At 34.4% G+C, this 14,303-nt stretch overlaps 1 protein-coding gene across 1 annotated transcript; it reads left to right on the top strand.

The window, feature by feature from the left end:
- The first annotated feature begins 341 nt into the window (after positions 1 to 341).
- LOC109187893 lies at positions 342 to 10,690 on the top strand. The gene is made up of 7 exons (XM_019338283.1): positions 342 to 494; positions 590 to 860; positions 947 to 1,041; positions 9,643 to 9,717; positions 9,816 to 10,058; positions 10,183 to 10,404; positions 10,511 to 10,690. The coding sequence occupies exons 1-7, from the start codon at positions 342 to 344 to the stop codon at positions 10,688 to 10,690; spliced, it is 1,239 nt and encodes a 412-aa protein (XP_019193828.1).
- The last annotated feature ends 3,613 nt before the right edge of the window (positions 10,691 to 14,303 follow it).

Here is a 14,303-nt window from a genome sequence, read left to right as displayed (position 1 = left end):
TGGTACTTTAAACAACATCATTAGCATGCTCGGATAACCAAGGGTTGAATAAACAGATGCTCACATAATAAAAACATATATATATATATATATATATATATATATATATATATATATATATATATATATACACACACATACATACATAGAAGACGCAGAGTTTTACTCTGCAATTAATACATTTTAAAAAATTGTGTATTTCCCATACACAAGCTGCTGATCATTCATTTGAAATATCCAACACTTCAAAGTCTATAAATAATCGTCTTATTGGTGTAAAGTATTCCTTCCGAAAATCTTTTTGCTTACAGCGCGTTTGAAATATCATTTTGTTGAACACAATGCCGTCAATGTTCATACTTGTGAAGGACATCAAACCTCAATACCAGCTCAGGGCAGTTCATGTTAGAGTAGTCAGGGTATTCAAAGTTCCAGAGAAAAGGGGAGAGGGTAACAGCAGTAAGAGTACGGAAGTAATACTGCATGATGAAGAGGTAATGCTATCTATTTTTAATGCATCATGTAACTGTTACCTACTAATCTAATCCTATTTCATATATGAGTAATTTTTGTTTTTGTTTTTTTTCAGGGAAGCTATATTCATGCTAGCATTCAAAAAAAAGGTGTGGTGAAATATAGAGAAATATTCAAGGAGGGAAAATTGTTCGAAATCAAAAATTTCATGGCTGCGACAAATTATTATGTGTACAAGATTACACAGCATGCGTATATGATCAAACTGAACTACAGGACAGAAGTGAAGGAGATAAACTCTTTAGGATTTCCTTTTAAAATGTTTCGATTAAAGAGTTTCATTTCTTTAAAAGACACTGCAGATGTGAACGACAAGGAACTTATTGGTACTATCTCTTCATTTCTCCATTTTTTAATATCTTATGTTAAGCTGAACTGCTAACATCTTACTGAAAATTTTTTCATTTGGCAGATGTTATTGGTCGTGTCATTGAGATCAATAATCATGTGGATAAGATTATAGGTGGAAAGGCAACCAAACTGATTGACTTTCAGATTGAAGATAATGTATAAGTACTAATTTTTCTTGTGTTTTTACTACTCACAGTTATTTTATTTTTTTTGTGTTTTTTCCGATCAGTATTAAGTTTATACTGACATCAATTATTTTTGGTTTCTACTAATGTCATGGCAGTGAAAACACACTGACATGTTTCACTCATGCCGTATTACAATAGTGATTCAAAAGAACCACTTATTGTAGTGATTCAGTGCTGTCGTGCTAAGTTGGTTAGTGGTGAGTTTCTCTCCTCATGCACATTCTAGCAGATTATTACTCATTCCAGTCAACTAATATGTAGGTTTTATTTTTTTTTAGGTGAGGTTAGAATCATGATTGCTGTAATTTGTGGCAAACAAATAATACCCGGAATATTCGGGTTGTCGAACCACAGAGAGGTGGGGTACTAATCACTAGCTACTAGGTTACTCATATGAAACTAGTCCGAACAAAACTTGGAGGTTGATTGATTGCATAAAATAACAAGCAGAATAAAATAAGTAGCAAGGTTTTGTAGACAATAGAGCAAAATAGGATTCTTGGGATCACAATGTTTAATCACCTAGTGCCAATTAACGTTTGTAATATTTGGTTTGGAATTAAGATTTGTATGAGAATGCAAAGTGGAATCGAATTACTCCCGTAATCTCTATTCCTAGTGAATTTCCACTCCCATGGCTTAAACACCCAATAAGATCAAAGATCAGCATTCAATTATTCCTAATTACTACCATCTCCCGATGAGCAATAATCTAGAATAAACTTCCCCTAATAAGTTCCCCTTTCCCAAGGACCAACCATTAGGTGCAATCGTGTGTGCCCTAATTTATGCCCCAACTCCCATTGGTGACACAAACATGACTGTGAAGCTAGTAATTTAGGCCTTTAACTACCAACAACAACAGATTAAAACAAGATTGCAACACAAATCATAAAACCAAACATAAATATATTAAGAAATTAACGAACTAGGCACATAGGTTTATAAACAAATTCACCTAAAAATCCTTAAAGAATTTAGCCGAGCATGGCTAAATTACACATAGCAAATATGAATAAAGGATTACAAATCATCAAAAGAGAACAAGAATTAACCAAGCGATTCTCCCAAATCTCCTTGGCTTCCTCCTTGCTTCCAAAGACAACTTGAGCCTCTTGATTCCTCTCTTTCTTGTCTACAAAGAACTCTAAAAATCTCTCGGTTTCGTGCTCCCATTAGGGTTGAGGAAGGAGGGATTTTATAGTGGGTACAAAGTTGAGATGAAATAGGAATCTTGTACAAAATTGGACTCAACTTATAATTCCTATATTTTAAATAAAGAATTTGCCGTAATTAATTTAAATTGAAGTTGGAATTGGAATTTGAGAATTGAAGTTGAAATTTGGATTCGAGAATTGAAGTTGAAATTGGGATTTGAGAATTGAAGTGTAGTGCTGAAGCCAACGCCCCTTTTTGTAATAATGTCGCGACTTCAATCTTTCGCTCGACGCGTCGAGACCAGCGGGTCTCGATCACAAAACATTCTGGAAATTTTCGACGCGTCGAGCCTTTGGCTCGACGCGTCGAACCTTCTGGTACCCGAACTAGTCTAAAATTGCTCCGAACTCATCCTTGAACTTCCCTTGCTCATAGAATTGACCTACAATGGTTCAAAAACACTAACAAACACCGTAAAACATTCAAAATAAGTGTGAACCATAATTAAATGATAATAGCAAGGAAAATATGTATCAAATAAGCAAAATTAAAGAACTTAAATACTGAGATGATTCAAAATAACTATAAAAACAAGCACAGATGTGATAACATCACCCCCTCACACTTAAGCTTTTGCTTGTCCTCAAGCAAAACTAAGGAATAAAATCACAAGTCAAAACGTACAAATTACTCATGCTCTCTCTTGCACAACCTTTCAAACCACCAACCCATTTGCTACAAAACAACAAGCTTCAAGAATCAAATTAGTTTGGCACATAAGAGACCCATTTCCAAGCCAATAACCAAACACCAAGAATTTAAAGCATGTGAGGATCAAATGTGCACAAATACTCAGTTGAGATTATGCAAGATACAGTTCATGAATGAGATCCCTTAGGCTTGCCTTTCATACTCCCCTAGATCAAATCTAAGAATGCATGCTAAGATCAAATAGGATTTTATTTAGCTTGTAATGGGGCTACGGGTGATGGCTAACAAAGAAGTGGTATGGAAAAATTAATCAAAAAGAAAGAATGTCGCAATTTATCTAAACTTTTCAAGATTTGGAAGAGATGAGATAATCATAATTCCAAGGAGCAAATTTCTTTTAAGAACTTAACATCTCTTTGGTAAAGTGGGGATCCAAACTCAAAAACTTTCAATCTTTTTTTTTTTTTTTCTCATTCTTTTCTTTGTCTTTGGACTTCTTTTGGATATAGCAAGATAATTTTAATCCAAACTTTCATGACCTCCACACTTGAACATTTGTAACACTAGCTGTTTTTTTTTTTTTTTTTTTCGTAGCACAACTCCATAAAACTCTTCTTACGAAAAAGATAAAGATAAAAGTTTCATTCTCTCAAGGGTGGAAGGGAAATATTTGGCCACGGGCTAAGGGTTTAATAATGGGGTAAATCAAAGAAAAATAATCACAAAGAGGGGATAAATGCTTAGCACTTATTTAAACAAACAAAAGGCACAATGGGGATACGAGGGATAAAAATATATATATATAGGGACAGGTTTAAAGGCTATGGCTAAACAATAATGGCCTAAATCACTTCAAAACACGCAAAACTTAGACATCACTTAGGGAGTAATGAGGCAAGTTCTAGCAAAAACACCCATGACCGGAATCTCACATAAGCCTTCACTAGCAATGCAAAACACAAGATCAAGGATTAATCCAATTATTAAGTGGTTAACAAAGCTATTGGCAAGGGAATAGATCAAATATGTGTTACACCTCAAATCATCCATCACAAATTGAGATGCAGCAAGCACCACTAAAACAAACCACAAACCAACAAGAGAGAGTAATTGCAACTGCATGCTAAGACAAGTAACTTATTCACCAAAAATAGCATATGAGTCATCCAAGCAAAAGCAAAAATTTTTAAAATTTTAGAAATATCCCCAAATTAATGATTCCTCCCCCCACACTTAAAACTTTGCATCGTCCCTGGTGCAAGAGAAAAGAGAAAAACTATAAAACAAAAATAATCACGAACTAGAAAGCAATAAAACTAAATAAAACGAATCTAGAAAGCAATAAAATTAAACTAGAAAGCAATAAATATGAAAGAAATAAAAGATAACATGGGGTGCCTCCCATGAAGCGCTAAGTTTAACGTCGCTAGCTCGACCTAACCTGGTTATGGAGTGCTCATCCTGGTTGATCCGCGAGTTTGATCTCATCACCCCATAGACTCTTCAAATGCAAATACTCATCATGGGTCACCTTGAGAGTAGGGTCGATGTGCAAAATTGACTTGCACTCAATGATTTTTGGCTCATCAAGAACATTAAATTCCACCTTTTCCTCCCCAAAGTCAAAAATCATGGACCCTTTCCTTGCATCAATCATTGCTCCAATAGTGGCTAGGAAGGGCCTCCCCAAAATGAGTGGAACGTCTAGGTTCCTTCGGACATCTATCACAATAAAATCACAAGGCACAAAATACTTGTCCACACGAACTGGGACATCTTCAAGAATTCCAATAGGCTTTACGATGGATCTATCCGCCATTTCTAAGGTGAATTGGATTGGTTTTGGTTTTCCCAACCCTAACCCTTGACAAAGAGTAAGAGGCATAACACTCACACTGGCTCCTAAATCACAAAGGGATCCCTTTAAAGGTCGGCTTCCAATCACACAAGGAATTGTGAACTTCCCCGGATCTCTATGCTTAGGTATATTCCTCCCAATTCCCGGGGTCAACGCTTGATACTCTTGTGCCACAGCTACCATCTCTCGTTCCCCATATTTCTTTTTCTTAGCTAGAATCTCTTTCAAAAATTTTCCATAAGAGGAAACTTGTGAAAGCAAATCAAGTAAGGGAACTGAAACTTTCAAACTCTCAACAATCTCCAAAAACTTTTTCCACCTACTTTCTTTCGTTGTTTCAAGATTTTGAGGAAAAGGCAATGGGGTACATACCTTCTCACAGGTTTCTCTACTTCCTTTTGAACTTGTGGATTATTTTGCACAGCAATTGGCTCATCTTCTATACCATCAAGTATCTCTTCAATCTTCTCCTCAACTGTCTTTTTAGGAATTGATGCTTTGATTGGAAGAGGTGGCTCTTCAAGTACTTTGCCACTCCTTGTAACAATTGCATTTACATGCTCCCTTGGATTTTCAGGCATAGCTGGCAACTTCCCTGTGACTTTAGTACTTGATATAGAAGGTTGATTTGCTAATTGCCTTTCAACCATATTTTGGCGAGCTTCCATTTTATCCATCCTTTCTGTAATCTCTAACTGACCTTTAATCAATTTTTCCAACAAAACTTCCGTATTCGATTGTGGTGGGGCCTCTGAAACGGGAAATTTAGATTGAACTTGAGTACCTTGATAACCGAGAGGACCTCTATTAACAAAGTGTTGAGGGTTGGCAGCTCCCACTGGGTTGCTCCATGAAAAGCCGGGATGGTTCCTTGAGTTATTGGGATGATAAGTCCCTTGAGGTTGGAAAGACTGTTGATGAGGCCTATTATATCCCAACATATTAACTTGCTCCATAGAGGTTTGGGAATTTAACTCGTCGATACAATCCCCTGACTTGTGTCCACCACCACAAAGTTCACACATCAAAACTCGTCCAAGAGTAGGAGGGTTAGAAACATGACTCACATTGTGATTTTGGGTGGTGATTTGGGCAAGTTTTTGAACCATGGAGACCACATTATCCAACTTTGTTGACAAATCGGCTAATTGCCCTGCATCATGAATTCCTCCTACAAGCTTTTGTGGAGACCTCTCCGTGTACCAAGTAGATCCATTCATAGCAATTTTCTCCAATAGTTCCTCGGCTTGTGTTGGCTCTAGAATCGTGAACGAACCACCCGAAGAAGCATCCACCAAAATTCTAGAATTATCAAGCAATCCTTCATAGAAAGACATCATCAAATCCCAACTTTGAAATCCATGGTGTGGACATTGCCTCTTCAATTCCTTAAATATCTCCCAAGACTCAGTGAGGGACTCAGTTGCCAGTTGCTTAAAGTTTTGAATTGCCCTTCTCATCCTTTGAGTTTTGGAGATAGGATAGAACTTCTTCAAAAATTCTCCATGTAATTTGTCCCAAGTGTCAAAATGGTTATCTGGATGTGAGGATAACCAATCTTCAGCCCTGTCCTTCAGTGTAAAGGGAAAAAGCCTAAGTCTGACAGCATCTTGAGTGACTCCATTTATCTTGAAAGTGCCACAAAGTCGTAGGAACTTGGTGGCGTGAGCATTGGGATCTTCCGTGGGCATCCCTCCAAATCGATCTGCCGCAGCCATGCTGAGTATGGCCGGATTGATCGCAAAGTTATTGGCCTCCACATTTGGAATATTGATGCTACCATGCTCCTCAACATCCAGAGCAAGGTAGTCAGACATTGATCTCCCTTCAGCCTGGTTTTCTTGTACCTGTGTCATCCTAGTTTGTTTCCTAAGAAACTTGGTTCTTTTCTCAATCTCAAGATTCAAAGGTAATAATCCTTCTTTCCCAAGAGATCGTGTATGCATAAAAAGCCAAGTTCTTAGATTCAAAGCAAAATCACACTCAAGAACAAGGAACTTGTTATGGATTAGCAAATAAAATAAATAAATAAATAAATAAATAAAATGGACTAGACTCCTAAAGTAAGACTATCACTAATGTCAGTACGTAACGCCACCTCCCCGGCAACGACGCCAATTTGATTGCTGTAATTTGGGGCAAACAAATAATACCCGGAGAATTCGTGTTGTCGAACCACAGAGAGATGGGGTACTAATCACTAGCTACTAGGTTACTCATATGAAACTAGTCCGAACAAAACTTGAAGGTTGATTGATTGCATAAAATAACAAGCATAATAAAATAAGTAGCAAGGTTTTGTAGACAATAGAGCAAAATAGGATTCTTGGGATCACAATGTTTAATCACCTAGTGCCAATTAACGTTTGTAATATTTGGTTTGGAATTAAGATTTGTATGAGAATGCAAAGTGGAATCGAATTACTCCCGTAATCTCTATTCCTAGTGAATTTCCACTCCCATGGCTTAAACACCCAATAAGATCAAAGATCAGCATTCAATTATTCCTAATTACTACCATCTCCTGATGAGCAATAATCTAGAATAAACTTCCCCTAATAAGTTCCCCTTTCCCAAGGACCAACCATTAGGTGCAATCGTGTGTGCCCTAATTTATGCCCCAACTCCCATTGGTGACACAAACATGACTGTGAAGCTAGTAATTTAGGCCTTTAACTACCAACAACAACATATTAAAACAAGATTGCAACACAAATCATAAAACCAAACATAAATATATTAAGAAATTAACGAACTAGGCACATAGGTTTATAAACAAATTCACCCAAAAATCCTTAAAGAATTTAGCCGAGCATGGCTAAATTACACATAGCAAATATGAATAAAGGATTACAAATCATCAAAAGAGAACAAGAATTAACCAAACGATTCTCCCAAATCTCCTTGGCTTCCTCCTTGCTTCCAAAGACAACTTGAGCCTCTTGATTCCTCTCTTTCTTGTCTACAAAGAACTCTAAAAATCTCTCGGTTTCGTGCTCCCATTAGGGTTGAGGAAGGAGGGATTTTATAGTGGGTACAAAGTTGAGATGAAATAGGAATCTTGTACAAAATTGGACTCAACTTATAATTCCTATATTTTAAATAAAGAATTTGCCGTAATTAATTTAAATTGAAGTTGGAATTGGAATTTGAGAATTGAAGTTTAAATTTGGATTTGAGAATTGAAGTTGAAATTGGGATTTGAGAATTGAAGTGTAGTGCTGAAGCCAACGCCCCTTTTTGTAATAATGTCGCGACTTCAATCTTTCGCTCGACGCGTCGAGCCAAGTCTCGACGCGTCGAGACCAGCGGGTCTCGATCACAAAACATTCTGGAAATTTTTGACAGGCTCGACGCGTCAAACCTACTGGTACCCGAACTAGTCCAAAATTGCTCCGAACTCATCCTTGAACTTCCCTTGCTCATAGAATTGACCTACAATGGTTCAAAAACACTAACAAACACCGTAAAACATTCCAAACAAGTGTGAACCATAATTAAATGATAATAGCAAGGAAAATATGTATCAAATAAGCAAAATTAAAGAACTTAAATACTGAGATGATTCAAAATAACTATAAAAACAAGCACAGATGTGATAACATCAAATCACCAGCTCATATGACGCTACCAAGCTATGGTTCAATGAGGATTTTGAGGAATTCCTAGAGTTCAAGTCGAAGTAAGTACACTAATGTAATTCTGTAATGTTATCTGTAAGTAAGTTAAATATTGCATCACATCTTATATAATGTAATTCTGTAATTCTTGGAAGTATTAAGCATTATGTAAGATTTAAAAACTTAGGCACTTTAGAAGATATTTAAAGTGCATTTAGTGAAGTATTGTCATCATAAGTTACTAACAGATGTGTTATGGACATACACAGTTATGGGCATCAAATTAAAATTTAATCACATGCCAAAAAAAAATAAGCTTATGATTATTTTTTCAATAAAGTATTGGCATCAGATTATAATTTCATCACATGCCTATTTTCTGGAAAAAAAGTTAGTATAAAAGGCAAATAGACAGTTAACTCACACACATTGCATGCTTTTTACGCAAATAGGCAGATTAGAATAAATCATTCAATGAATTTAGTAAAGTATTGACATCATATGTTACTAACAGACATGTTATGGAACTACACAAGTGTGGGCATCAGATTTAACTTTAATCACATGCCACAATAATTTTACTTGTGATCATTATTTCAGTAAAGTATGGGCATGAAACTTTTTTTATCATCACATGCCAATTTTCTGGAAAAAAAAAGTTAGAATAAAAGGCAAATAGGCAATTAACTAACACACATTACATACTTTTTTGGCAAATAGGCATATTAGAATCAATCATTCATGTATTGGCAAATAGGCAGATTAGAATACATCTGCCTTTGAATTTAGTAAAGTATTGACATCATATGTTACTAACAGACATGTTATGGAACTACACCAGTGTGGGCATCAGATTAAACTTTAATCACATGCCACAAAAATTTTACTGAGGATTATTATTTCAGTAAACGATGGGCATGAGATTTTATTTTCATCACATGTCAATTTTCTGGAAAAAAAAGTTAGTATAAAATGCAAATAGGCAATTAACTAACACACATTACATGCTTTTTTGGCAAAAAGGCATATTAGAATCAATCATTCTATTCATTTGGTCAAGTATTGGCATACTTCTATAAAATGTGTTCATATACCAATTTTCTGCCAATCCAATAGAGTATACAAATTGCTAACCACTGTTTTTGTTTAAACCTGTTTATGAAGCATGAAATCTGAAAATACTCCCATGAAAAGTTTGAGTACGGGTACTCTGCACTCACAGTTAGCGGGCATTAGTGACTTTAAAAGTGCTGGACTCATTGTGACTACCTGCTACGACCTTAAGAAGACACAAGTGGTAAGAAACAGAAACTACTCGCAATGTTTACTTATCTGAGATCTGAGTTCCTATGTTTGTTCTATACATTAATTTTTTTTATTTGATGCCCACTATAGGATGGGGAATACTATGTTGCTGCTGAGATCTTGGGTTTAGATCTTGATGATGGGTGGTACTATGTATCATGCATGTCAGCCGGCTGTAATAAGAAACTAAAAGAAGACGGAGGATCACTTGTGTGTACTAAGTGTCATAAGCCATATACTCAGGGTACAGTCAGGTATAAGGTGGTCATCATGGCTTTAGACAAGAGTGGAGATGCTCCACTATTGCTTTGGGACAGAGAAGTTGCTGAGCTGGTTGGAATCCCTGCTTGCCTTTTGTATCAGAAATACAAGGAGATACATTATTTTCCCTCAAATTAACTTATGGTTTAGTTGTAGATGGTCTACTGTAATGTACTAATGCAAACTCAAATGGCAGGCTGATGTTGAAGTACCCCCTGAGTTGGATGCTATTGTGGGAATGAAGATTTTGTTTAAAGTAGGGTTAAAACTGGCTCTAAAGCGGGGTAATAATTCCCCTTTCAGTGTGTTGAGGATGTTAAGGGACGAACATTTGGTCCAGACCTATAGTGACAGGTTTGTCGAGCACCAAGAGCAGGATTTAATCTCAAAGATGCTTGAGGAGGAAACAAACAGTGCTGCAAATTCTGAAATAAGAATTTCTTACTAAACCTCTTACTATGTTTTTCATTTTTTTTATTACCTACTACTAAAACTGACTAATCCATTGTGTTATTTATATACAGGAAGCATCTATAGGAGTAGAGGTTAATAGTCCTGCTTCTATGCAGCCCTCTCAACATGAACTGGATGACACTGCGGTCAACTCCTTAACTACCAAAAGGTCACTTTTGGATGAGTTTTCCTCATCCAAAAGTCGCAAGAAAGCAACACCATCCAACATCAAGAAGGAGAAGACTGCTTGAATGATCTGCTACTGAAAATGCATGTTACTGTGGTCTATACATTTGCTACTGTTTTTGGCATGTAGACAATTTTTAACAATGTTTTTGTGATGTTTGCCTGTTGGATTTTTAATTGGTTGTCCTACTAATTTAACGGCTTTGGTTTTTTTTTGGTTTGCTAAGGTTGAAATGTTTTTTTTTATAACTGTATTATGATAATGTTAAATGTTAAATTGACCTATGGTATTAGAACCTGTCTTGCAGTTTTCTTCAGTTTCATTTCAGGTGATTTTCCAAAAAAGTTTGACCAGGGAAAACCAAGGTGACAAGCACCGGAACAAAGTGTAAGACCCTAAAACCTAACTACTTCTAAGTATTTGTAACATGAAACTACTAACAGTGTTAAAGAAGAATTACATTGTGGAACAAATCAATCACCTAAACTCCCTCTTTTCTTACTTTTTTTTTTTTTTTTTTTTTTTTACTTCAGGTGGGTTACAAACAAGAATGATCAAGTCACAAGTCATTAGAAAGAAGGGATCTGGGACAAGTTTTGTCAATCACTGAACTGTATTTTGTAAACTGTAATAGGTTATGTAGTATACTTATACTATTCTGTAACACTGCATGCTTTTTACGCAAATAGGCAGATTAGAATAAATCATTCGATTAATTTAGTAAAGTATTGACATCATATGTTACTAACAGATAGGTTATGGAACTACACAAGTGTGGGCATCAGATTAAACTTTAATCACATGCCACAATAATTTTACTGAGGATTATTATTTCAGTAAACTATGGGCATTAGATTCTTTTTTCATCACATGCCAATTTTCTGGAATAAAAAAAAAAGTTAGTATAAAATGCAAATAGGCAATTAACTAACACACATTACATGTTTTTTTGACAAATAGGCATATTAGAATCAATCATTCATGTATTGGCAAATACGCAGATTAGAATACATATGCCTTTTAATTTAGTAAAGTATTGACTTCTACTATTCTGTAACATGAAAGAAATACAAACATTTCAACAAAAAATTGCCAAAATAACACATCTCCTGAGTAACTGTTACTACTATTTTTACTTAACCATGAAAGCAATACATTTAAGTTCATGCAAGACATATAGGACTAAAATTTCAACTATATCACTTAGAATTTAGATTTATAAAGTTAGTAATTATACCTTACCGATCTGCTAAACCTCACAAAAGTTGTCTCTCCACTGCAAATACTTTCCCTGATGGCTTTCCTGTGCAAATATAAAAGCCCATAGTTTTATATAAGTATTAAAACTCATTATTCCTTACTTCAGTATTTGGAAATATATCTATCTAAAGCACTATATTCAGCCTTACTTCATAAGGCTTACTTAACGCTCCAGCATGTAACAATCTATGCAACATTGAAAGTTCAAGTTGTCGATCAAAAAATCAAAACGAAGTCTAATAAGTCCAAATACTTAAGTATAAAAACAAATTCTTAACTTAAAGTAATATAAATTATAGTAAAACTATATTTCAGTAAAAAGCAACCAGGTTTTAGGAGATTTGTAACATTAACTTTATAACATTAGTTATTAACTATAGAATAATCTTGAAAAAAAACCTATTAAGCATAAGAGTTTAATTTTTCTACCAATGCAAAGGAAATCTTTATATTGATGAAATATATATACCCAGTATAAAACCTTGCATTCCAAACCAACTACTTATAATTGCTTAGCACAGTTTTATAAAGTGAATAAAAAAAAATGCTGGAAATCTCCTCAATTAAAGGCAGAAAATTATAAAAACTCTATTGACTAAAGTACTTGAAAATAAGTATATTTTTTATTCCAAAATACAAAAACAACACAGATTTTGTATAATCTAAAACAAAGACAAAGGTAAAATTAATTGAAAGTTTGTCTAACTATTGCTTTAATGAGTGCAATGACCAAAATTACAAAATATATACCATTAGAGGCATAAAAACTATGGAAAATACACAAAATCAAGTTTAAAATGGTAACCTAATCTCTCAGATGAAAGAGATGCATTCTTTGTCGTCTACATGCTCGCTTTGGGATTATGGTCTGCTCTCCAATGCCTCAAAGTCATCATTTTTTGCCCTATATAAACAAGTGGAACAAACACATTATAGCTTCTGTTAATAACTGGAACAAACTGTTTTGCTAGCTAGTTAAAACGAACTAATTAATACAACAAATTACAGTGTGTGAAACTAACAGTTACTCATTGTTATTGAAAAATACAATGATTTGGATATTAAATACAAGTGATGGCAGCTATCATTACATAGAATAAAAAACCCTTCATTTCCAGTGCGGATCTCAAAAAATCAAAACAGTTAAATACAAAAAAATGAACACATGTACTTCCAACTATTTTTTTTCAATTCTTTAATCCGAAAAACAGTCAGTCAATATCATAGCTCAGACAAAACATTATATTAAAAACTTCTGTTTCAGCAAGAAAGAATAGACAAGCAAATGAGGCAGATTACAAAGTCAACTATTCTAGGCATCAAAAGGAAACCACATGAAGAAAACAAAGGTATTTTCGAAACTTATCTTTTTGAAAGTTGCAAATCATGCTTCAATGAATTCAACAGTCTGCTAAGCTATTTTGTATCTGCTACACATTGCCTCTCAGTGCTCCAAAGTATTGTCCTCTCAATTTACATGACAAACAAATTGAACCAATTAACAAAATTGTTTGTTTAATAGTACAATTACATCTTTTACAAAACGAAATTCTAACATTATACATACAAAATAGTCATAGTTCTATAGATTAACAGTAAAACGAAATCAACATATAACCATAGCTTATATGAATCATACAATTCTGGAATTAAATTTCCAAAAAGCATATAAGTTTATTAAACAAGATCGATGTGCATGCATACTATTAAGAAACTAACAACATCAAGTCGACTAGAATATAAGATTTTGTAAATGAAACAGTAAAAACGAAAAAACCCTAATTGAAATTTAGAAAATAAAAGTTTGATTCTAACCTTGAATGAGATCAGTAGCTTCAATACATCCAGATTTCAAGCTCAAAACGAGCTTGAAAGCACATATCGTGGCCAGAAATGACAGATTTCAGACGATCTAGGCATAGATGGAGTATCGCGATCTAGACGCGATTTGTAATAAATCTAAAAATTGTTTGGCGGTTAAGAGATGAAGGCAAAAGAATGATAGTAGAATGATGTAGGTAGAGGCTTGAGAGAGAGATTGTGACAGTATTGAAGAGAGCTTCAAGTTCTCAGATCTGTTCGGACAGAGAGATAAGAAGGCTGTCAACGCTTCCTCCTCATCTCTTATCTCTTATGTATTAAATCGAAGGAGATAAACAATATATAAATATATAAATAAATAACATATATATATATATATATATATATATATATATATATATATATATTATTTTTTTTAATTAAATATTATAATGTTCAGCAATTTATTTTATAAGGTTATGCTGTTTTATACCAATTACAAATCTATGTTCTAAAATATTAAAATGAATTATGTTATGTGTATTTAATTTATAAAATAGATATTTATGATATATAATATTTAATTATAATTTTATCCGTGGTTCACACTAAATTGT

Source organism: Ipomoea nil, unplaced genomic scaffold (genome assembly GCF_001879475.1).
Source record: "Ipomoea nil cultivar Tokyo-kokei standard unplaced genomic scaffold, Asagao_1.1 scaffold0191, whole genome shotgun sequence".
Classification (NCBI taxonomy): domain Eukaryota; kingdom Viridiplantae; phylum Streptophyta; class Magnoliopsida; order Solanales; family Convolvulaceae; genus Ipomoea; species Ipomoea nil.
The sequence above is the reverse complement of the archived record's forward strand: the minus strand, read 5'-3'. Positions and strand labels throughout refer to the sequence as shown.

Excerpts from the sequence above, each read along its gene's own strand:
- LOC109187893 (XM_019338283.1), top strand. The coding sequence starts at position 342 with ATGCCGTCAATGTTCATACTTGTGAAGGACATCAAACCTCAATACCAG. Across the intron at positions 1,042-9,642 it reads ACTTTCAGATTGAAGATAAT|TTAGCGGGCATTAGTGACTT; the intron begins GTATAAGTACTA and ends CTGCACTCACAG. Across the intron at positions 9,718-9,815 it reads ACCTTAAGAAGACACAAGTG|GATGGGGAATACTATGTTGC; the intron begins GTAAGAAACAGA and ends TGCCCACTATAG.